This window comes from Eulemur rufifrons, chromosome 4, assembly GCF_041146395.1.
Source record: "Eulemur rufifrons isolate Redbay chromosome 4, OSU_ERuf_1, whole genome shotgun sequence".
In the NCBI taxonomy this organism is placed as follows: Eukaryota; Metazoa; Chordata; class Mammalia; order Primates; family Lemuridae; genus Eulemur; species Eulemur rufifrons.
In genome coordinates this window covers 83,962,587-83,986,993 of record NC_090986.1, presented here as the reverse complement: position 1 = coordinate 83,986,993, position 24,407 = coordinate 83,962,587, and the positions used below count along the sequence as shown (strand labels likewise).

General features: G+C 61.7%; 1 protein-coding gene across 1 annotated transcript; it reads left to right on the top strand.

Annotated features, from left to right (window-relative positions):
* The first annotated feature begins 837 nt into the window (after nt 1-837).
* ADPRHL1 (ADP-ribosylhydrolase like 1) lies at nt 838-14,984 on the top strand. Its single transcript, XM_069467812.1, has 7 exons — nt 838-1,051; nt 5,421-5,585; nt 8,054-8,179; nt 10,021-10,161; nt 12,295-12,422; nt 12,515-12,647; nt 14,344-14,984. The coding sequence occupies exons 1-7, from the start codon at nt 838-840 to the stop codon at nt 14,499-14,501; spliced, it is 1,065 nt and encodes a 354-aa protein (XP_069323913.1). The 3' UTR covers nt 14,502-14,984.
* Nucleotides 14,985-24,407: the final 9,423 nt, after the last annotated feature.

Genomic DNA, 24,407 nt, shown 5'->3' with positions numbered 1-24,407 from the left:
CCTCCCAACTGATTTCGGACCCGCAGCCCTGGGCTCTCACCTTCTGCCCGACTTCACCAGCCTCTTCACGTTTCTGAGCATCCTCTCCTTGAGTCGGAGGGATGTCTTGAGTGCCGCGAGCTTGGTGACGGCCGAATCGCAGACTCCGCGGGAAGCGTCGCCGTCTGGAGAGCCGCTGCCAGCACTGAGGGTAAGGAGACGCCTGTGCCTCTTCCCTGTGCACCGTTTTTCCGTTTTCTACCATAAGCGCATTTTATAATCGAAAGTGAAAGTTTTCTGAAAGACAGAGCTGCAGGTAGCGCGTGAGTAGCAACGTCACGCCGAGTAGAGACTCCGGACCCGACAGGCCATGTGATGTCTGGAATTTCCAGGAAGTTTCTGAGGACACAGCAGGACAGTAAGACAGTTTCTCTGAGATTTCTAGAAAAGGCAGCACTGCGGAGACAGCAGACAGGCTGTTGCCTGGGGGAGGGGAGGGGGCCTGGGGCGGGGCCTGCCGCAGAACCGGCTGTGGGACAGGCCACGCTGGCTGTGCACACGCCCTCGCGGACGGTGGGAAGAGCCGCGTTGAGTGGCTCTGGGAACTGCCGGGAGCAACCGCTCCTTTGCTGGGGAGCTGGTGCCTGCCAGAGCTGGCGGAAGCTGACACCTGCCACGTGGTGGCTCAGAAAGCTCCTCTCATTGGTGCCACCTGCAGAGACAGCAGCGCAGCGCCTGGCTGTCAGAGGACACTCCTGACAGCCCCACGGTGGCCACTATAAAAGCCAGCAGGGCGGGCTGAAGGCAGCTAGGAAGGGACAAAGGCTGGCGCAGCTGTCGGCGCCAGGGCTGCCCGGGATGGAGAGATTCAAGGCTGCCATGCTCCTGGGCAGCGTCGGCGACGCTCTTGGCTACAGGAACGTCTGCGCGGAGAACAGTGCCGTGGGCTCGAGGGCCCAGGAGGAGCTGCGGAATTGCGGGGGGCTGGAGCAGCTGGTGCTCTCGCCAGGGCAGTGGCCGGTGAGCGACAACACCCTCATGCACATCGCCACCGCCGAGGCCCTCACCACAGGTAGGCTCGGCGCCACGCTCTCCGCCCGCATGCAGGTGGCGGGAGACCGCGCGGCTGCTGGTCCCTGCAGGAAGCCCTGCGAGCTGGGAGGACGGGCCGGGCCGTGTCTCGGCCGGTGGTGTTACCTGACGCTGCTGCTAAAAGTGGGGATTTAATAGATACCACTGTGCCCAGATTAGACACGCGGCGGATCGTGTTTCTCACGCAGCGTCTCTTTTGGAGACAGCATCACTCTGCAGACAGTTAAGATTCAATTTTTAAACAGTGACTTTTCACTTCTGTTTGTACGGTGTTAACAGAGCCCAGGACCGTCTGTTCCTAATGGTTAAAACCTGTCAAGCCTCTCGCTCCAGAGCTGTTTGGTGGCGGCAGGGCAAGGGTGCCGCCCTTTCCTGCAGAGATGAGCCATTCTTGTTCCAAATTTATTACAAGTGAATATAAAATAATAAGCCAGTTTGAAATTTGGACTCACTAAGATAAAATCGTTTGGGAATTACTTCTAAAGTCCAGTGAATTAAGGTTAAAATATCACCTACCAAAATGATTCAGCTTAGATAGCTGCGTATACATAAATGTGTTCTAAGAAAATGCTGTAAAACTGATTGGATTGGGGTGGGGGGGCAAAGTCTCTCAAAAAAATTTTTAAGCAGCAAATTGATTTTAGGATCAACAAGTTTTTGCGTGAATTTAGGGAAACGTGCGTAGACATGTAGAACTGCTTTCCTACGAGTCATCTGCTCTTTAAAACCCTGTAGGTATTGCTGGTCTGTGGTTGCAGAACGAATGTGAGGGCAGCGGCTGTCAGGGAAGTCTCACTTGTGCGCCAGGTTTAGCACCGCGGTCACCGCGTAGGAATGCCATCGGCTCCGAGGCCGGTCCCTGCATACCCAGGCCGCCAGCCAAACACCATGATAAGATAAGGCCTCCCAGCCTGTCGGGATGGTGACGCAGCTGAGTCTGCCGGTTACGGAATCCAGATGCTTCCCGTTTCTGGTATTTTCAGGCACATTCTTAGGGCCTTGGTGGCCAGCCGCACCGAGAGGGCAATTCCAGCAGCGCCAAGAGCAAACCCGCCGGGCCGGGCCTGCACAGCAGAGCCGGGCTGTGTTCCAGCCGCACACAGCTGGCGCTTACTTGTGAGCGTTGCTCTGTCATGTGTCTGGTGCTGTGTATGCACGAGCACACGCATCCACGTCTCTTCACGTGTGTCCTCGTCTCTGGTGGCAGCTCGATAAGCATGTGGTGAATGCAGAGCCCAGGGCCGTGTGTCGGGGCTGCGTGGCTGCCCCGGGAGGGCCTGGCACAGGTGGGGGGCGCCGTGCCCACGACGCGCTGCCCGAGGCTGGGCCACTGTGCCCCGCGGTGCGGTGTGCGCGTCCAGAGGGTCTCGCAGCTGCGGGGCGCTGTCCACAAGGAGGACAGTGAGTTCCCTCCACGCGATGGCAGCGCTCAGAGGCGGGGAGGGTGCTTGCTGCCCTGTTCCGGCCTCTGGTCTGTGGGCCGTGAGGACGCGCCCCTGCAGGACCCCCGCGGGAACCGCTCACTCCAGAGACGAAGCCAGCATGTGTTCAACTTGCTGAAAATCAAAGCTGAAATTTCATTTTTGTTTTTCCTTTAAATAGCAGTTGTAGCCTACACAGGGGTCTTTGAGCGCTGCTGGCGATGCAGGAGCCACCTCCTCCGTGGCGCGTGTGCTCACGTATGAGCCTCCACAGGTGTCTGGCTCCCGTGGTCCTATCGCCTCCGTCTCGCAGAGGAGGGACCAACCCACAGAGAGGCTGAGCTGCGTGCCTGGGGCCACAGCCTGCGCGTGGCAGAGCATCCCTGGGCCACGCGGTCTGGCCTGGAGCCTGTGGGTCCCCGGTCCCTAAGGCCACCGTGGGCCGGGCAAGCACCTGGGCACACAGCGGCTTTCCAACCTGTTTTCCAGAGCCTGGCAGGTCGGACAGAGCACATCTAAGCTTCACATGCAAGTCCCTCAGCCAGAACCTGGCGGCTGTGTGGTCCACCAGACCCTGTGCCGGTGTGAGCGTCTGCAGAAGGCCGGGCGCAGCCCACGTGGCCCCTGCATGGGGGCGTGGGGGGTCCTGAGCAGGAAACCGCAGCGCCTCACGTCCTACAGGGCACGTAAGCAGCCCCGTCTGTACAGCCATGAGCAAGGCACCGTGTCACTATGTCACTCTGCAGGCACTCAGAAAACACCTGCCACCGCCAGCTCCCGCCGGGCGCCTCCTCCCAGCAGCCTGCCGTTCCCACCCTCCCCTGCTGGCCCAGAGCACTGGGGAGGGGGCCACTCCGAGCCCACCTCCTCACGGGTCACAGGAGGATTAAGCGGGAGGAAGCTCTCGGTGAGCTGACGTGGACGGTGGCTCACGCCAACACCGCTGACGTCATGTCTGCAAACCGTCGCGAGCTGCTGAGGGTCCTCAGCCCGACTGTCGTGGCCGAGTGGAGCAGCCTCGTGGCTGGGGCAGCGCGAGAGGGCGGCCGGCAGGGGGCGCCGTGCAGCCCCGCGGCCTCTTCCCTGGTGGCCTGACACCAGCCACGGGGCGGAGCCTGGGCCTGGGCAGCAAACATTTGAAACAGCTGACATTTTGCTACAAGTAACTTGATGCTGGTATTTTGCCTTTTCTTTACTATGATGTTAGTTGGGAGACTCGCGGTTTATCTTTTAGGACAATGGTCCCCGACCTTTTTGGCACCAGGGACTGGTTTCATGGAAGACAGATTTTCCACGGGTGGGGGTGCGGTGGGGGTGGCGGAGCCCTGTGGCCCGGACCCTGACAGGCCGCAGGCCGGTGCCCAGACAGGCAGCCGCGTCGCAGGGTGGAGAAACCCGGGGAGGCCGGAGGCTCAGCAGCTTTGCGAGTCTGTTCCTGGTTTAAACTCTAAACGCAGAGACAGGCTTTTTGTTGCCATTTTGTTTTTATGGATTTTTTGCTTTGAAAAGGCTAACTTTCAGTTAAATACAGATGTTTCATGGTATCTGATTCCAGAATGAAGTAAAGTATTTTAGGGGCCAGGAAGGGCCAGGCTTGGGTTAAGAAAGGTGGTTTGTGAGCGAAGGCGCGGCAGCGGGCGGGCACGCGGTGGCCTCCGAGGGCCTGGACGCAGCCGGGGGCCCAGCCGCCGCGTGTGCAGGGAGCTGCCGCCTGCAGGCTCCGCCGTCACGCCCGTGCTCCTTGCCCAGTCCCCTCTGCCACCCTGGCTCTCGCTGCCTCCTCCCTGACTCGGAGCTGGGCTGCGTCCCCCCGGCCTGCCCTCGCTGTCGGGGTCTTGCCAAACCGGACTGGGGAGCGGGAGGACGGCCACATTCGGTCCCGTCTCCGGCGCTTGCTGCGGGGGCAGGAGGGAGGCTGCGCACCCGGGAGGAGCGGGCGGATTTGTCACTCGCTTGTCCCTGATCTCTCCAGCCACCCCTACCCCGTGTCAGGACGCCCGGCTCTGGCGGGGCCTAAGGAGGGCGTCACTGCCCAGGAAAAGCGGGGTGTGGCTGTCCCCTGAAGTCGGCCCGGAAGCCCTGAGTGCGATTCTAGGGCAGGACAGAGACGTGCTGGGGGGCCCTCACCTGCCCCCCTGACCAGCCCGCTCGGACTCCAGTTTCGCGGGCATGTGGAATCTGCCCACCACGCTTGGGCTGCCTTGATGACAAAACGCCCAGGCTTTGCCGTCAGAACGCGTGTGCCAGCGCTGGCCATGGTGAGACACACTGTCTCACGAGGTCATCCGGGCAAAGTGGGAATCAGAGCCTGCTGCTGCTGCCTGGAGGAATCTGTTTGGTGGCTCCAGGTGAGATGGTCCGCGCGGTGCGGGCGGCGGACGTCTGGCTATGCCGGCTCCTTCCCGTCTCTGCCCCGGGGGCTCGGGGGCCTGGAGCCCACACCTGTCCCCAGGACGCTTGCGTGGGGCCAGGGATGCCGACTGGCCACACTGTCCGTGCCGTGCACAGGTCCCCGTGCGAGAGGGGAGTGAGGTGGGACAGAGTCGGGCTCTGTGGCCTCAGACGCGTCTGCTCCCCCAGCCCCAGGGACGGCGGATTCCGGCTCGGTAGTTCTGGTGTGGACGGAGCCGTCAGCGGGAAGCCGGGCTGTTCTCTCTGGATTCCCGTGCGTGGCCAGGGTGTAAGCGTGACACAGGCTGGGTGTCCGCGTGCGCTGTCTCCGTGCTGAGGCTCTCCAGGTGCCCAGGGCGTGTCGGGCACCGGCGGCGTCTCTCCGCCTCCCTGGAAACGCGGCCCCTTCTGCGCACAGGCTCGTCTGCGGCGGCCGAGGGTGCCGCGGCTCCGAGCCTGCGTGGGGCCCGCCGAGCCGGGGGCCGCGGTGCTCTCCGGCGGCTCTGACGCAACATCTTCCCTGCTCTCTCCTCCCAGACTACTGGTGCCTGGACGACCTGTACCGGGAGATGGTGCGGCGCTATGTGGACATCGTCGAGAAGCTTCCAGAACGCCGGCCAGACCCAGCCACCGTCGAAGCCTGCTCCCAGCTGAAGCCAGACAACTACCTGCTCGCCTGGCACACGCCCTTCAATGAAAAGGGTCAGGGAAATCCTTCCTGCTGCCCTGAAGCTGCCTTGCGGGGGACCGCGGCCACTAACCTGTCTGCCCTTCCCACTAACCCGCCGGCAGCTCCCCTTGCCTGGCACGGCGCCCGCCAGCAGCGACTGTTCAGAGCCCACCGGGCTTCTCCACGGGGGTCTGTGATCCGTTCCTGCTTTCCCTCTGAGTCTGTCTTTTTTGCTATAACGTCAAGGAAAACTTGCCCCCCCTGCATGGGTGTCTCCCCAGCGCTTGGCTGCTCACGGTGGGGCCGCAGTTAGGCAGCCGCGTCCCTGCCCCGAGGAGCCTCTGTGCTCAGCCACGAAGGGCGTGCGGGCGACCTGCCGTGGTGTCAGCCCTCTCTCAGGCTGGGGACTTGGGCTCCTTGTGGGCAGAAGAGAAATGCCCACAGGCAACTTTCCCAGAGACGAAATGTGTTCTCTGACAAAGCAGCAGGGACACAGGTGTCCCCGGAGACCCGCGGTGAGAGGGTGAGAGCAGGGAGTGGCTCCAGCGGCCCCACACGGGCCACGAGGAAAGGGCCCAGGGCTGACGTGGACTGAGCCCTGCGGGGGCGGCCTCGGGGCGGCCCTCCGTGGTGCGTGTCCTGCGGGGCAGGTGCCGACCGCAAGCCGCTTTGAGCGGGGGGGATCAGGTGTTACCTGTCTGAGGTACTGAGTGACACGCCCTTTGGCCTGGCAGTTCTGCTTCCAGAAGCTCTGAGGACGCGCGGTGAGGCCCTGCTCAAGCGAGTGAGCGAAGATGCGTGTGCAGGACGCGCTCTGCTCCTCGTCCCCTCAGCAGAGACCCGGGACAGCGGGTGCCCCGTGGGAGGGAGTGCGGGTTACCCCTTCTGCTCTCCAGAACCTGTTGATGGAGGAAGCGGCGAGGCCGGGCTGAGAGGAGACAGGGGCATCTGACGAAGGACGCGAGTCCAGGGGTATAAAGAGCTCTCACGGCCGGGCGCGGTGGCTCCCGCCTGTCACCCCAGCACTCTGGGAGGCCAAGGCGGGTGGATAGCTCAAGGTCAGGAGTTCGAGACCAGCCTGAGCAAGAGCGAGACCCCGTCTCTACTAAAAATAGAAAGAAATCATCTGGCCAACTAAAATATATATATAGAAAAAATTAGCCGGGCATGGTGGCGCATGCCTGTAGTCCCAGCTACTCGGGAGGCTGAGGCAGGAGGATCGTTTAAGCCTAGGAGTTTGAGGTTGCTGTGAGCTAGGCTGATGCCACAGCACTCACTCTAACCCGGGCAACAGAGAGAGACTCTATCTAAAAAAAAAAAAAAAAAAAAAAAAAGCTCTCACGACTTGAGGAAAGCCAGGAACCCGACGCAAAGATGGGCGAGAGACTTGGACAAGCACTTCATGGAAGAAGACATATGGGTGCACCTAAGCACAAACCGTGCTCAGCACCCTTTGTCATTAGAAAAATGCAAGTGAAACCACAGGGAGATTGACTCTGTTGCCCAGGCTGGTCTCAAACTCCTAGGCTCAAGTGACCCTCCTGCCTCAGCCTCCCCAAGTGTGCACCACTGTGCCTGGCCTTATGTGATTCCATTTATATAAAACTCTAAAAATGCCAACTAATCTACAGTGTCGGCCGGGCGTGATGTCTCATATCTGTAATCCCAGCACTCTGGGAGGCCGAGGAGGGAGGATCACTCAAGGTCAGGAATTTGAGACCAGCCTGAGCAAGAGTGAGACCCTATCTCTACTAAAAAAAAAAAAAAAAATAGAAAGAAATTAGCTGGACAACTAAAAATATATATAGAGAGAAAATTAGCCGGGCATGGTGGCGCAAGCCTGTAGTCCCAGCTACTCGGGAGGCTGAGGCAGGAGGATCGCTTGAGCCCAGGAGTTTGAGGTTGCTGTGAGCTAGGCTGACGCCACGGCACGCTAGCCCGGGCAACAGAGTGAGACTCTGTCTCAAAAAAAAAAAAAAAAATCTATAGTGTCTTAGTAGTTGCTGGGGAGAGGCAGGAGGACAGATTGGAAAGGGCAGGAGAAAGCTTTGGGGACGACAGAGACGTCCCCCTCTGCGTCTGGGCGCTGGCTTCGTGAGTGCATACGAACGTGGGCACCCAGGGCCTTGCTAACTGTGCGAGTTTAACATGTGCTACTGCGACTCGATGGAGCTGTGTCTAAAAAGGAGGCGTGACTGAAAGCTGCCACCGACACGGCTCTGTCTTCCACGCCGTCCCCAGCGGGAGCACGTTAGGGGCTCGTCCCCAGACCGTCAACAAGCCTGTTTTTAACGGCGAAGTGGCGTTTGGTGCCCGGGTGCAATCTAAGCCATCCCGGCTCTCCGCCCCCGCCGTGTGGGCGGCTGGCCGTGGCTCACTCCCTCACACGCTCCGCTGAACATGTTGTCGCACAAGTTCCCCGACTTTGCGTTTACGAAAGCTGGGTTGTCAGAGGTGGAGTGGTCTGGAGTCTCAGTCCGGGAATTTCTTTTCCACACAGGTTCAGGGTTCGGAGCGGCCACGAAAGCCATGTGCGTGGGCCTGCGGTACTGGGGGCCGGAGCGCCTGGGCACCCTGGTGGAGGTCAGCATCGAGTGCGGCCGGATGACCCACAACCACCCCACAGGTAGCACGGGCGGGCCGGGCAAGGGACGCCCACGCCACGTTGCCGCCACCCTCCGGCCCGCGGACTGGGTGGGACGTCTGGTGCAATCGCAGCGACCTTTTTATTGGTCATTCGCTGGGGGGCTGGCTGAGTTTTTAATATTCGGCTTTGCTTAAGGTCTGTTTTGGACCTAGAGTGGGGTTAGCGGTGAGTGCGGTGCTGCCGGAGGAAAGTGCAGGGGAGAAGCCCCTGGGTCCCCACCCACGGCGGGAACAAACCGGGAAGAAAAGCGCTGCCCTGGGGGAGGCCGGGGTCAGGGTCTGCGAGGTGTGGCCTCAGGCAGCGCCTCCCTCCTCGCCCGCGGGCGCTCACGCCCTCACCGGCTCGCAGAGGGAGGACAGGAGCCGGCCATGAGTCGCCCCAGCACGGCGCTCACAGGTGGTCTGTGCGGCCAGGGAGGGCCGGCCCTCACCCTGGGACGCCGGCAGACACGCCCTGCCCGTCCCGCACTCGGCCCAAGGCCCCTTCAGGGTTACAGGCGTCTCGGGCCCCCGCAAGGTCTCGGGTAGCCAGAGGGGCAGTGCCGGCCCTGCTAGCTCCCTGCTCCCACTGGACGCAGCTGGGAAGTTGGGAACCTCCACACCTGGAGGTGCCGGACACCCCAGTCTGCATTTCCCACTCGTGCTGAAAATGTCACTGCACACGTTCGGTGCCGGGGTGACTCGTGCACTTCTGTGCTGTGACTGAGGCGGTACTTGGAGCGGCTTCTCCGCCTCCCTCTGCCACTGTCCAGCTGCCTTTGGCAAGCGTCACAGCCCTGGCGTCACTGCCGCGCCTGCGTCCCAGAGCCCAGCGCTGAGCGCCCAAGAGCTGGGCAGCGAGGCCAGGCTGCGATGAGAGGGAGCCCTGGGCTTGAGGTCACCCCCACCGCGGCGGCACAGCCCAGAGATGCCCCCGGTTCGTGCTTCCGGGAGTGGCCCAGAGAGTCACGGGAGCCTCCCCGTTGGGGGGTGCAGCGCCCTGAGGAGGGGCCGCCGTTCACTGCGCCGAGAGCGTCTGGTCCCCACCCGGCCCTCGCCAGGTGGCTCGCACCCCTGCTGGAGGTCAGAACACGCGTGGCGCTGGCCGGTCCTGCCTGGTCCGCGGTGCCGTGGCGGCAGGTGCGGCCCGTCCTGGGCGGCCGTGGGGTCTCACACAGACCCCCCGCGGCCCCGGACGGTCCTGCCTTTCTGGCGCTATTAACCGCACTGCCGTGTGAGTGACCCGCACAAACTCCCCACGCACAAGCCCAGGTGACCCTCCTGCCCCCACGGCCCTCGTGAGGATGAGACAGATGACACCTGTAGGCCCTCAGCAGGGTCCGGCAGGGTGACAGCTCGGGCCACATGTGGCCCACACGGCGCTGTCGCACAGCAGCCAAAGGTGGACGCAGCCCCAGTGTCCCCCGCAGAGCACGGGTAATCGAGACGTGGTCCCTCCGTCCCCCGCGGTGTCACTCGGCCACGGAGCGTGAACCTTGAGGACCGTATGCTGAGTGACGTGTGTACCCACGGCCGTGAGGTCCCGGGGGCACCGAATCCAGGGACAGAACGGAGAAGGGTGGTGCCGGGCGGGTGGGGAGTCAGTGCTCGGCGGGGACCGAGCTTCACTTTGGGCAGAGGAATGTTCCGGAGGTGGGCGGTGGCCACGGCTCCACAGCAGTGTGGGTGGGCGCAGGGCCACCGAGCTGTGCCTTAAACACGGTGAAGATGGCGAGACAACCCCTTCCCTGGGTGTCCCACGCCACAGAGTGCCCAGAGGCCACCAGGCCCGTCCCGAGGGGCCCAGGTGACGTGTCTCTCTCCTTCCCCACCGCCCTCCAGGCTTCCTCGGGTCCCTGTGCACGGCCCTGTTCGTGTCCTACGCCGTCCAAGGAAAGCCGCTGGTGCAGTGGGGCCGGGACATGCTGCGGGTGGTCCCGCTGGCCGAGGAGTACTGCAGGAAGACCATCCGGCACATGGCAGGTGAGCCCCGCTGCGCCTCGACGCACGCTGGCCCCGGCTGGACACACCAGCTCCTCCCCGGCTCCCAGACAGGTGGGGCCACGGGGACCCCCAGCCGGTGAGAAGGAGCAGGGCTGACCCCAGCGCGGGTCCCAGAGCAGCCGGGAGACAGAGGCCTGTGCCGGGGGCGGGACGCTCACTCCTGCCCCGGCAGGGGGGCCAGCCTGTCCCCAGAGCAGCTGTGGTTCCTGGCAGTCGGCCCCTTCCTGGGGGGTTCCTGAGGCTGACCAGGCGCCGCGACAGCAGGGCAGGGATGGGAAGCCCTGCAGCCGTCTCTCTGGGCACTGGCTCTTCTGGAAGATTCTCCCACCCCAAGGGAGGAGCCGTCTGCACTAGGGCGTGTGCTGCGCTAGGAAGGCAGCTGATGTTCTGAAGCTGCTGAGGAAAGTTCTAGAACAAGGGCTGTCCTGCAGGAGAGGGAAGGCAGGATTTGGGAGCAAGGTCAGGGCTGCTTGTTTTCAGAGCAACCTGGGCTGGTCTTTTGGGAACAGAAAAGCCAGCGAGTCGCTCGGGCTTCCCCCGTGGAGGTGCTGGGCTTGCTCTGAAAACGCTGGCCTATGGCGGCCATGAGGAGCCACCGCGGTGCCGCCCACCCGCGGGCCTGTCCCAGCGCGCCTGGCGGCTCATCCACTCCCACTGCCTCCGCCCCGCGCCTCAGGGGCTCCCGCCCTCGTGGGGGTCGGTCTGCCGTCACCTGCCGGCCCGTCAGGGCCACCTGGCCCACCTGAGAGGGGTGACAGATGTCAGAGTTGGGTGTGTCACGATGCTGAGCCCCCGTCGTGGTGGGGGACGCACCCAGGACTGCAGCGCTCGACACGGTTCTCCTCAAAGCGCTTTCCGGGGGGCGGCAGCCAGAGGCCACCATGCACACGCCGGGGGCTCGCGGCTCGCGTCGTTCTGAGACTTTATTCTTTCTCCTGAGGATTCGAAACACACGTGAGCCGGTCCGCAGGTCTGAGAAGCCGTCCTGCACACAGACCCGCTCGGTTTCAACAGGTCCCACCCTGTGACACGGAACCCCCTGTAGGAGTACGCCGGCGTCCCCAGAGAGGCCAGTGTGCAGCGGGCCGGTAGACTAGCGCGTCCACACCGCCCGCGAGGCCACCGTCAGGGTGCCGGGCCCTGCCCTCTGCAGCCGCAGCCGGTCTGTCATCTCACTCACGCCCCTCGGGCCTTCCCGCCGCCACCGCCGAGCAGCCACACGGCTCACGCGCTCCGGCCTCGGGAAGGGGGAGGCGAGCGCGGGCAGACTGGGCTGGGCGGCGGCTCTCTGGGCACGGACGGAGGCCCGGCTGTCGGCGGCTGCGGCTGCGGACCCGGCTCGTTCCTGTGCCAGCGTCCTCTTCACCAAATGAGCCTCTGTCACCTGAGATGCTATTAATTAGAAATAATGAAACTTCCCTTCTCCCTGCTTTGCAAGCACAGCATCGAATTAATAAAAATGCCAGCCTGAGCAAGAGCGAGACCCCGTCTCTACTAAAAGTAGGAAAATTAGCCGGGCACGAGGGCGCATGCCTGTAGTCCCAGCTACTCGGGAGGCTGAGGCAGGAGGATCGCTTGAGCCCAGGAGTTTGAGATTGCTGTGAGCTAGGCTGACGCCATGGCACTCTAGCCCGGGCAACAGAGTGAGACTCTGTCTCAAAAAAAAAAATAAAAAATAAAAAAAATTAAAAAAAAAAATGATAGGAAAATCAGCCGGGCACGGTGGCGCATGTCTGTAGTCCCAGCTACTCAGGAGGCTGAGGCAGGAGGATGCTTGAGCCCTGGAGTGTGAGCTGCGATGACGCCACAGCACTCCAGCCCAGGTGACAGGGTCCAAAATTAATGAATTAATTAACACAAATATCCAGCTGCAGAGCTTTCAAGAGAATGTGCTTAAAACACCGCAGACGCCACCTCAGCCTCAGGACACAGCGGAGCCGCCCCGGTGCCCCCTCCTGCCTGCCTGTCTCCACAAACAGCCCCTCCCAGTCCTGGCCAGCTGCGCAGTCGTCACCCTGGGGCGCTGGGCGCCCCCTCCCGGCCCTGCCGGGCCCCTGCCCCACGCTGCCGGGCGCCCGCGCCCCTCACGGCTCTCCCCGTGTCTCCGTGCAGAGTACCAGGAGCACTGGTTCTACTTTGAGGCCAAATGGCAGTTCTATCTGGAGGAGAGGAAGATCAGTGAGGACAAGGACGACAAGGCCACCTTTCCCGACAACTACGACGCCGAGGAGAGGGACAAGGTAAGCCTGGCACCCAGCTGGCGGGCGGGTGGGGAACAGCCGGCACAGACAGGGCTGCCCCGGCGCGTGCGCCTGACCCGCGCTGTCCCCAGGCCTACAGAAAGTGGAGCTCGGAAGGCCGCGGGGGAAGACGAGGCCACGACGCCCCCATGATCGCGTACGACGCCCTCCTCGCGGCCGGCGGCAGCTGGACGGAGCTGTGTCGCCGCGCCATGTTCCACGGAGGTGAGACTCTCCTTCCTCGGGGTCCCAGGCGGCCGGCACCCCTCGCCCCGGAGCACACGCAGCGTGTCCGAGGGCCACAGGCTCCGGGGAGCCCCCGAGCCCAGAACCTGTGTCCGCCTCTCGGTTCCTGGACCTGCTCTGGGAGCGGCGGGCGTGTGCGTGTGTGGATGCCACAGGCCGTGGTCTCCTGGCCGCGCCCGCCCGTGGGGTCGGTGTGAGCTGAAATACGACGGTTACGGGCAGGTGTCCGACTCCCCGCCTGGCGCAGAATCCTCCGTGACGGACTGCGAGTATCAGAGCCCTGCACAGCTTCTCCTGCCGGGGCAAGGGTGGGGGACAGAGGGGACGTCGGCACCGCCCCTCCTCCTCAGCCACGGTCACCTTGCTGGGCGCGCTGGGGACACAGACACCCGAGGGCACAAAGTGACGGGAGGAGAGAGCTGAGGGGGACGGTAGGCTGGTGGGAGCCTGGCGTGGACCTGGGTGGCCCGGCAGAGCCTGGAGGGGATGGTCACCTCTCAGTGGCGCCGACCTCCATGCCGCCACCACCGGTGGTCTCCTCTGACCACCCCACAGCAAGTGCCTCTGCTCGACTATGGGCAGGTTGTCGCGACGTTCACTGCTCGTGGAAAGTTCTACATGGGACCAGAGCTAAAGACGGGGACTGCAGTGAACAGGCCCCCACGGCACACCTGGGCTCTGCTGTCTGCTGAGGAGTGACAGCTGGCGTCAGGCGTGTCCTGGGAGCAGGCAGGACAGCGTGGGGCACGGCGGCTGCCCCGCCTCACTGCTCCTGGTGTCTGTGCCGAGGCCCGCCCAGGCCCTTAGACCCCTCCTCCACCCCCCGTCTTCCCAGACCCCCTCTTCTCAGCCCCCCATCCTCCAGCCCCCCATCTTCCCAGCCCTCTATCTTCCCAGACCCTCCATCTTCCCAGACCCCCCCTCTTCCCAGACCCCCTCTTCCCAGCCCCGTCTCCTCGGCCCCCCAGCTGATTGGCTTCTGGAGCACCTGCCCTGCCTGCCCTGCCTGCCCTGCCTTCCCTGCCTGCCCTGGCTTCCCTCTACCTGGCCCCAACTCATCCATGCCAGCTTCTCTCTTCAGTGTGTGTGTGTGTGTGTGTGTGTGTGCACATGTGTGCATGCCAAACGACAGGGTGGGTGCGGAAGTTGTCTGGAGAGAGAAACCCTAGGAGATGTGGGATCAAGTGGTATCTCTGAGATTGCAAGTTGGTGTTTTTTATCTCAGAGCTGGCCAATCCCTAAAGCCTACCAAAGATGCCACAAACACTGGTTCCAACATCCCTTTTCACTGTTTTTAACCATTGCGTGGGGCTGAGGGCCAAGCGCTGCGCAGGCTCCCCAGCACACAGAGCCGGCGGGCCCAGGGCCTGAGCGCAGCCCCGAGCTGGGGGCGCGGCCGGGGCTCCCTGCATGGCGGCCCGGCCCCCGGGGGCTTCCCCACAAGGGCAGGTCCGAGGTGGCCTCTGCACTGCCCTGGGGTGTCGCTGGCTGGGGGCACGGGATGGCGCCACTACAGACTGCGGAGGGAGAAGGGGACAGCTGTCCCCGTGTCGCCCCCCAGAGCAGAACCGTGCTTTGGCGGGAGGAGGCACGGCCCAGCGGAGTGGTCGGCCTGGAAGGGAGTGAGGCCCCGGTGAGTGCGAAGCCGCGTCCCACGCCTGGGTCTGCCTTGCAGGTGAGAGCGCGGCCACGGGCACCATCGCGGGCTGCCTGTTCGGACTGCTGTACGGCCTGGACCCCGTCCCCAGAGGCCTGTACCAGGACCTGGAGCACAGGGAGAAGCTGGAGGCCTTGGGCACGGCCCTGCACCGCCTGTCCACCCAGGAGAAGTAAAGCCTCTCTGTCCCCGGGCCGGGGAGCACGCCTGTCGGTCCCTCGCCAGGAGTCACCTGTTCTCCTCCCGCCGCAGAGCCTCAGCTGCCGTGTAAAACGCACCGTGTGTCCTGCGTGGCGTGGGACTCGCCGCCCAGCCTCCGGTGCAGCCATTACAGACAGTCTCTGGGACAGCCGCGTGTTTTCTCTGTCCCAGAACTAACACGTTTGCTCGCGCACGCCGGCGGCACTAACGGCCCCGCTGCAGCCCCAGGCGCCGTGGCCGCTGCCTCAGCCCGCTGCCTCCTCAGCACCTCGCGCGGCAGTGGGTGTGTCCTTGTGGCGGGAAAGCAGCCCACTCCGTTGCCCTCTGGGTGCGGCCGAAGCCCTGCCCTAACCCCCCAGCCCGGTTTTTAATCACACTAGATTTGTGAGATCAACCTCTTTAGAGCAACTTGCCCGAGAAAAGCAGGAAGTGACAGCCTCGCGCTGTGTCCTCGTTGGTCTGCCCGGCTCAGCAGGTCGGGTCTGAGCGGCAGAGGAGGCCTCTGACCCCCTGCACCCTCTCCCTGCAGGCTGGCTCCGGTCCCCGCGGCCGGGATCTCTGTCTCGGAGAGCCTTCGCGTGGAGAGCACGTGCTCTTGTTGTCTAACATAGATCTGGACACAACTGTTTTGAAGCAGCATCTGGTGTGAATAAAACAGCAGTTGAGACTGATGTTTAACACAGTGCTTGGCAGCTTGGCGGCATCTTGCTGAGGGCGCTGCTCTCCCGCTCAAGGGCTTGCCTCTGGGTGGGGCAGAGCCCTGGAGGACGGCACAGTGGGGACCGAGAGCCCCCCGCAGCCCTGCGGAGCGAGCGGAGCCGGGCAGAAGGCGCTCGTCTGCCTGCTGGGGTCTGGGATATTCAAGGTGTAGGCCTCGCGCTCCCACGGGCTTCGCCTTCTCTTAGGATGATTTGGGTGAGGAAGGTGGTGACGTCTTCGTCTCCTCACTTGGCCGCCCAGGCGGGGGTGCAGTGGCGCAGTCACAGCCCACTGTACCCTGAGCTCCTGGCTCAAGCCGTCCTCCCGCCGCGGCCTCCCGAGTGCTGGGACTGCAGGCGTGAGCCGCGCGCCCGGCCTCACTGAGGGTTTTTGTGTGAGGCGACGCTGGGTGGGCGAGGCTGGCAGACTCTGCAGGTGTGGGCCCCAGACTCCCGGCCCACAGTGGCTGGGTGGAGGCTTCCGGAACCTCCCTCCCTCCTTCCCCGGGGGAGCTGCCCTGCCCTCGGGCAGCAGCAGGCAGCGGCCGCGTGCCTTTCCCAGGAGAGGCATCGGGCTCGTCTCGGGGAAGTGCAGAGTCGTGCTGCGGGAGGGGCTGTGGTCACCGCGCGGCGCAGCCTGCAGCCAGGCGTTTCCGAGTAGCTGAACTAATGCTCCCTGCTGTGGCGCTTTTCAACCCAAAGAGCCAGAAAGACAGATACCGGGCGAGGGCCTCCCGCGGCCCGTGGCTCGCTGCGGGGAACCAGCCCAGAGAGGTGGGAAAATTAACTGAGGATTGTCTTTCGGGAGAAGAACAGCTAAGGTAAGTCGGGGCCCTCCCAGCACACGGCGCAGCGCGTAGCACAGTGGCCGGGGCTTGGAGCCACCGCACCCGGCCGGCATCCTGTATTTTCTGTTTCACGGTTTAATTGGTGGAGTTTTTTCTTTTTCTCTGAGACACATGAAATCAGGGTCACCTTACAACCAGTCGCCCCTTGGGCCAGCGAGGTGTGGACTGTCTCAGGAGGCCCTTCCCAGGAGCACAGGGTGGAGTGTCCCCTGGGGCCCACAGCACTCGCACGATGTCAGACGGGGTGCCTCAGAGGCACGCTTGGGCCCGTGAGTGTGGCCTGCTCCCCCCGGGCTGCGCCCACGTCTGTTGGCCAAGCCTCCGCCCCTCGGTGCTCTCGAGACGTGGGATGCAACGGTCGGCTGGGACTGGGGACGGGGAACCCAGTCGCCACTAAGAAAGGCTGTGCCCAGCAGGAGAGAGCTGGACTCTGGCAGCCGTGTGTCCCACGAAGGCACCTGGGCTCTGTCCCGGGGCCCCAAGGCCGGACCGTCACGTACGTCCCCACAGGAGTCACATGCTAAGAACACGCACCCTGTGTGGGGCGTGTTGGTGAGACGCAAGTTGCTAGACCTCAGGCTGATTTAGATTGACTCATTTCCCCAAAGTCTTTGGTTAAGAGACTTTGCATTTATATTTTGAATCATTTTACCAGCATTTCATACCGAAAAGCCAGACAGGAGGCAGGTTTGGCAGAGGTGGTCATTCCTTTCTGACAGTTGCTAGAGGGAGCAGACCCGCGGGTGGCCAGACAGGACAAGCCCATCACAGGGTCTAACGAGACGAAGTGGCCCAACCACATCTCACAAATAGGAAGGTCACAGGGCCACGTGAGCACCCCACTTCCCTCACCGCCGCGGCGCCAGCCGCGATGATAGCAGGTGTGAGGTGTTGCTCTCCGTCGCTCTGTTCTTCCCTGGAAGGTGGGTAACTACCTACTACCCTCATTCTGTAGATGAGGAAATCAAATGTCAGCTGACAAAACTGGCGGTACCCAAACTGAGGCTCACTCCAAATGTCTGCGCTTTAACAACTCCATCATTAAAATTCATTGCTGCAGTTCCTTTAAACTGTAAATAACTTTTAAGTAAAAGTGCAGGCACTGCAGCTCCTCTGGTTAAAATCCCTGACGTGTCGCCTCACGTCCAGTTGATGCAAAGAAATAAATCACAAGCACCCTCAGGATGTCACAGCGGGTGTAAAAATAACCCCTGAAACCTGCTAGAGGACCCCGCGTGCTGCTCTCTGAGCAGAGCCTGCTGCTCGGCAGAGAGCTTAGCGCCCAGCTGGATGCTTGGCGGGCCTGTGAGCACGTCACATGCATGGCCTGGTGGCCACGGGAGGTGATCCCCAGGGTCACAGGCCACCGCTTGGCCTTGGGACAGGCTTCCCAACCTGGGGACCCTGTGGTGCCAGCAGGAATATGTCGACAGCCTTTTCTTGTCCTACCAGCAGGGAAGCCCAGAGAGCTCAGGGGCCTGAGTGCATCTGCAGGTACCATAGAATGTCACCACTCGCCTGGGATACACCTGTGCCCTCAGGGTCCGGGGATGCCACTTGTCACTCCATGCCTTTTCTTTCTTCCTCTCCTATTAATTATTTCTTCTTAAGTGCTTTCAAACATACAAAAAATTCACAAAAATAGCTCAGACAACTCTCATATTCCCTCCACCGAACCTCACCAACTGTTATTCTTGGGTCCCGCTGTCTTCTTGCTTCCTCTCTCTCGCTACTCGCGGGCACAGCTTTTCTGAGCCATTTGAGAATGACCTGCCAACCTTGCGTACTTTCACCGTAAATATTTCAGATGAATTTCCTCAGACAAGAACATACTTACGTAACCACTGTATGCTTATTTCAAGTTGGGGAACTTAACCTTCAATAATGCTATAGTCAAACATGATAGCATTCTATCGTTATGTGATAGTTTATATCACACTTATAAATTTTGCCAATTGTTTCATCAGTGTGCTGTTTAATCTATATCTTTATACCACAGATTTGTCACAGGAGCTCACTAACCCACTGCCCCACATGACCCCCTCAAGCCCGAGCACCTACCACAGGTGAGGCCTGAGGCAGTGCTTGTAATTAGGTGTCAGGGAGCATCCCTGAGAACTCTGCCTGTTCACGTCTCAGGCCTGGAAGAGCATCCAGTGCTTACGGCTTCAGTCACAGCCTGTTGACTAGACACCCTCTGTCAGTCACAGTGGTTGACTAGACACCCTCTGTCAGTCACAGCCTGTTGACTAGACACCCCTGTCAGTCACAGTGGTTGACTAGACACCCTCTGTCAGTCACAGTGGTTGACTAGACACCCTCTGTCAGTCACAGCCTGTTGACTAGACACCCCTGTCAGTCACAGCCTGTTGACTAGACACCCTCTGTCAGTCACAGCCTGTTGACTAGACACCCTCTGTCAGTCACAGCCTTTGACTAGACACCCTGTGACAGTCACAGCCTGTTGACCAGACACCCTCTGTCAGTCACAGCAGTTGACCAGACACCCTCTGTCAGTCACAGCAGTTGACCAGACACCCTCTGTCAGTCACAGCAGTTGACCAGACACCCTCTGTCAGTCACAGCAGTTGACCAGACACCCTCTGTCAGTCACAGCAGTTGACCAGACACCCCTGTCAGTCACAGCAGTTGACTAGACACCCCTGTCAGTCACAGCAGTTGACTAGACACCCTCTGTCAGTCACAGCAGTTGACTAGACACCCCTGTCAGTCACAGCAGTTGACTAGACACCCCTGTCAGTCACAGCAGTTGACTAGACACCCTCTGTCAGTCACAGCAGTTGACTAGACACCCCTGTCAGTCACAGCAGTTGACTAGACACCCCTGTCAGTCACAGCCTGTTGGCTAGACACCCCTGTCAGTCACAGCCTGTTGGCTAGACACCCTCTGTCAGTCACAGCCTGTTGGCTAGACACCCTCTGTCAGTCACAGCCTGTTGGCTAGACACCCTCTGTCAGTCACAGCCTGTTGGCTAGACACCCTCTGTCAGTCACAGCAGTTGACTAGACACTCCTGACAGTCACAGCCTGTTGGCTAGACACCCCTGTCAGTCACAGCCTGTTGGCTAGACACCCTCTGTCAGTCACAGCAGTTGACTAGACACCCTCTGTCAGTCACAGCAGTTGACTAGACACCCTCTGTCAGTCACAGCAGTTGACTAGACACCCCTGTCAGTCACAGCAGTTGACTAGACACCCCTGTCAGTCACAGCAGTTGACTAGACACTCTCTGTCAGTCACAGCAGTTGACTAGACACCCCTGTCAGTCACAGCAGTTGACTAGACATTCTCTGTCAGTCACAGCAGTTGACTAGACACCCCTGTCAGTCACAGCCTGTTGGCTAGACACCCTCTGTCAGTCACAGCCTGTTGGCTAGACACCCTCTGTCAGTCACAGCAGTTGACTAGACACCCTCTGTCAGTCACAGCAGTTGACTAGACACCCCTGTCAGTCACAGCAGTTGACTAGACACCCCTGTCAGTCACAGCAGTTGACTAGACACTCTCTGTCAGTCACAGCAGTTGACTAGACACCCCTGTCAGTCACAGCAGTTGACTAGACATTCTCTGTCAGTCACAGCAGTTGACTAGACACCCCTGTCAGTCACAGCCTGTTGGCTAGACACCCTCTGTCAGTCACAGCCTGTTGGCTAGACACCCTCTGTCAGTCACAGCCTGTTGACTAGACACCCTCTGTCAGTCACAGCAGTTGACTAGACACCCTCTGACAGTCACAGCAGTTGACTAGACACCCTCTGTCAGTCACAGCAGTTGACTAGACACCCCTGTCAGTCACAGCAGTTGACTAGACACCCCTGTCAGTCACTGCCAGTTGACTAGACACCCTCTGTCAGTCACACATGGGTTGACAAGACATCCGTCTTTCAGTTACAGCTATAGTCACACGTGAAGTTTGGGTGCAAGACCCTGGGGTATCGTAGCCCAGAAGGCTGCCCATCAATGTTTAGCCAGATTTATTTCCAGGAAAACACAGATATTCAAGTTCTCTGGCTGATTCATTAGTACAGCTTCAACTATCAGGTACCTAGTTACCTAAAGAAAAATTATAGGGAACTGTTAGCAAACATTTGTTATTGGCTTTACTAGATAAATAGCCACTATTAAAATGATGCTTACGAATTAGGACCAAGAGTCAACATTACAGTTGGCCGTGGCAGCTCACGGCTGTAAAGGTCACAGTGGGCTGACTCACCGCAGCTCACACGCAGATCCCTGTTTGGCCCTGGCCTTCCGGGCTTTTAGAAAGGAATTTCGCCTCTTGCTGTTAGAGCTTTCTTGTTCATAAATCCAATGTTGGATTTATTTGTGAAATGATGGTAACCTCAGCTTAAAGGGCCTGTGTTATTTAAAACCTATCTTATTTTTAAAAGCAACTAAAGAACCTTGATTGCTTCTCTTTTTAGAACAGCAATTTGGCAAATGCCCACTTGGTGCCCTCACGCAGGTTGCTGACCCCGAGCGAGGCTGTTTCCTCTTTGGGAGAGCAGTCGGGCCGTGGGGGTCGGCTGTTGAACGTCTTTTATGAAAACCTCCCCAGAGCCCACCCTGGCTGGGGACTGAATTGTGGGCAGGGCCCACGCTGGGACCCGCATCTTCACAGGGCATCTGTCCCTCCAGACTGACCAGTGAGGCCCCCGTGGAACCCAGGAGGAGCTGCCCAGGCTCCACCGGTGAACCACAGACGGAGCCGTGTGCCGCCAGGGCGGGCATGGGCGGCAAAGTCTCCCCCGGCTCCCCTGTCCTGCTCCAGAGTGTCACCAGGGGCTGGCGCATGTCAGGGGAGCAGAAGGGCGTGTGGCCCGCCCTGGTTGTCACGGCTTTGTGGGGAGACGGCACAGAGCAAGCAGTCATAAACAATACGCTGGTCCTTCATGTTCAGTGAGTGCCTGCCGTGCGCTAGGAGATAGAGTAGGGCAGCAAGCATGGCCCTGCCTCTGCCCTCTGCATGCTGAAGTGCTGGGGCGGGAACATTAATACAATAATTACATAAAACAATCCCGGAAGCAGATATGAAGTCATATCCGTCCTACCCGGCACCAGAGCACGTGGCAGGAGCCCTGGGGCTGAGCCGCAGGAGGCAGCGGGGGCGCAATGGTCTCATTCAATCGCTCGGGCTGGTCCCCAGGGGGACGAGAAATGACAGTGTGGCCCCTCATCAGTGAAGCCGGGCTGTGTGTCACAGAGCACTGCTGGCCACGGGCCTCCAAGCGCCCCAGGTGGATGTGGAGGGCCAGCGGGCCTGGGGGCCTGGCTGAGGCTGGGTGTTCCGAGGAGGCACCTGGCACAGGCAGACAGTCGCGGAGCCTGCCCTGGGCTTGCTGTGGGCCCCGCCCCGCCCACTCAGGGGAGGACCAGGTGGGGGACACTCCCTGCCCGGGGCATGCAGGGGGCCAGACAGGCTCAGGGGAGCCCAGCACAGCCAACCACCAGGAGAGTGAGGCTGAGGCCCCTGCTGTCCCCATGAAGAACCGAGGGCACCTGGGGACTGGGCCTGGGTGTCTCCCCTGAACGTGATGGTCTCTGGTCTCCTTGTGTTTTCTTTTTTTTTTTTTTTTTGAGACAGAGTCTCACTCTGTTGCCCGGGCTAGAGTGAGTGCCGTGGCGTCAGCCCAGCTCACAGCAACCTCAAACTCCTGGGCTCAAGCGATCCTCCTGCCTCAGCCTCCCAGAGTGCTAGGATTACAGGCGTGAGCCACTGCACCCGGCCCCTCTCCTTGTATTTTCAAGTGACCTTGTGGCCTGCCAGAGTCCCTGACACGACTCAATCGGGAAGTTTGCCACGCCCTGCTGTTGATACGGGCCCCTGGCAGGAGGACGTTCCACTCCATCCTGGCCCGGGCTCTGCAGCTGCCCGGTGCCCAGGGGATGCCACAGGCAGGCAGCAGCCACAGGGGGAGCGTGGACGTGGCCGGGACTCCGCAGGAAGCTTTGGGAGCAGCAGCTGTCTGGCCTCTCGCCCCCTCAGCAATGACGCCCCGCGTGTGCTCCAGGTCAGGCGTGCGAGCGTGCTGGGAAGTAAGAGGACCATGTCCGGGGCGGGGGGGGGGGGGGGTCCTGAGGTCGCACTGCGACCCCCTGAGGAGCTGAGGAGAGGTCTGCGTGTGGACACCTGCGGAAAGATATTGGAGCTGGGTGGTCAGGAGGGTGGGAGCTTGCCTGGGGGGGTGCGGCTCCTCCCCAGCACAGCACGGCAGGGCGCGGAGCTGGGAGACAGGCTGGCGAGCTGGAGCTGGCGGGAAGGGTGGTCGCAGGGACGCAGAGCCTGTGGGCGGGGAGGGGCCGGGCCTGTGCACAGCCCGCAGCAGGCGAACCCAGGTCCAAACTAGGGCTGTTCCGCGGCCCCGGGCATCTGCGGCGGCCTGCTCTGCTGTGTGCCACGCTGCTCCGGGCGCTGGGGGCAGAGTGGAGAGCGGGGTGGACGCTGCCTGCGCACGGCCTGCGTCCCGCTGCAGGGAGCCGGACAGAAATAGAAATGACATGTTTGAAATGCCACTCGAATCTCAGAAGGTGTAAGTGCTATGACAAGTCACCCGGGCAGTGTGCCGGGAACAGCGGTGGGCTCAGGAATGCCCCTCAGAGGGGACGCTGGTCAGCCTGAAGGCGCCGCATGAATGTGCTGAGCCTGGGAACAGTTGCGCAAAGGCCCTAAGGTGGGCGTGCGCCAGGCGGGCTCCAGCCACCAAAAGAGCCAGCCAGCGCTGCTGGGGTCTTGCAGGGGCTGCTCCAGGGGCGGGTGGACAGGGCAGGTGGAGCTGGAGGCCTGGCGCCCAGGTGGGCTGGGCTGGGAGGGCGGGCGTGCTGCCGGCAGCGTGGGCGGCGCGAGGACCTGGCCATGCGGGGCAGGTGCAGCCTGCAGGGCCGCCGGCCCAACGCAAGGAGGAACTTTGGTGAACAGTGATTGTTGGACACAAAAGACTTGTTGCAGGAGGCTGTGAAATCTCTTATCACAGCTGCCGCTCCCGCGAGACCCCTGCTCGGGGAGCAGAGCGCGTGCGCCGGGAAGGCCGGGCCCAGCCTCCCACGCGGTCAGGGAAGCTCTGTGGAGCTTTGCGAGGCTGGAGGGTAAAAGCCGTTGTCTGAGCCAGAGGGCGGGCGGAGCCGTCGGCAGCCCCTCAGCCTAATCTTGGTGGCTGCTGCGCTGTCTTGGTGACACCCCAGACTTATCACCACGTAACAGACCTGAGCGAGACGCAGACAAGCGCTCAGCCCGGGCAGCTGAGCTGGATTTAGATCCACCGCGACTCCGCGAGGTGAGAAGGACACGGGCGAGTCCAGCCGGGCGTGGCCGCGGGGAAGCAGGGCCAGGGCCTGGGCGCGTGGGGGGTCCTGCCGTGACCCGAGGTTGCAGAAATGGGGCCTTTTCTAGTCAGTGCAGAGCCGCGTTTATGCTCCTCCCCTCCAGACACGCCGCCTGGGGGTGGGGCTGGGGACTGAACCCCAGCTCAGTTTCCGGCCTCCTGTTCAGGCCCTGGGGCTCACAGGCCACCAGCAGGAATGTGGTGAGTGGCAGATCCCCTCCCATGTGACTGAGCCTGGAGGCCTTTGTTCAGAAGATCGGAATGTCCCCAAAGCAGTGCCGTCATCCCAGTGACTCACCTGCAAAGGCACTGAGATGACTGAAACAGCCCGGCAGGCAGAGACAGGCAGTGACCAGGGCCTGGGGGACGGGCCGTGACCAGGGGCCTGGGGGACGGGCCGTGACCGGGGGCCTGGGGGACGGGCTGTGATCGGGGCAGGGGACGGGCAGTGACCAACTGGGCAGGTTCGGAAGCTCCAAGGGACTGTGGGGCTTGGGGCCTCACTCCCACCTGGACCAGGTGAGGCTGTCCCCACTCCCTGCCTGGAAAACACGTCCTTGGCCACATGGTGTCCACACTGTGGTCTGGCGCGGCCCTGCACTGGGCCCGGCAGTGGGTGCCAACACCCTTCTCTGCTGTGTGTCTCCACCACCCAGAGGGGATCCGGGCTGTGGGCGGACGGCAAGCACGCAGCCGAGGACTCAGACCAAGGAGAGCGTCACGGGTGTCCTCCGTGGCTGTGGGGTGGCGCTCGAGCTCCATTCTAAACGCAGCGGGAGGCCAGCCTGGCTCGCTGGAGGCACACGGGGCGGCACGGAGTGCGGTGGGCAGGCGAGTGTGGCCGGTGCCGGCAGCAGCGACGGGAACAGAAATGGGCCCAGGACGTGCATGCGGAGGCTGGGGCTGCAGGCCGAGTGGCTCTGGGCGTGGCTGGGGCAGCTCCCGTGCGACTGGGCGCGTGGCGGGTGGAGGTGACACGGGGCAGGCGGGAACGG

Bases quoted from the DNA above. Each gene is read 5' to 3' on its own strand.
- ADPRHL1 (XM_069467812.1), top strand. From the start codon at position 838: ATGGAGAGATTCAAGGCTGCCATGCTCCTGGGCAGCGTCGGCGACGCT. The intron at 10,162-12,294 runs GTGAGCCCCGCT...GTCTCCGTGCAG, and splicing joins GACCATCCGGCACATGGCAG to AGTACCAGGAGCACTGGTTC. The intron at 12,648-14,343 runs GTGAGACTCTCC...TCTGCCTTGCAG, and splicing joins CCGCGCCATGTTCCACGGAG to GTGAGAGCGCGGCCACGGGC.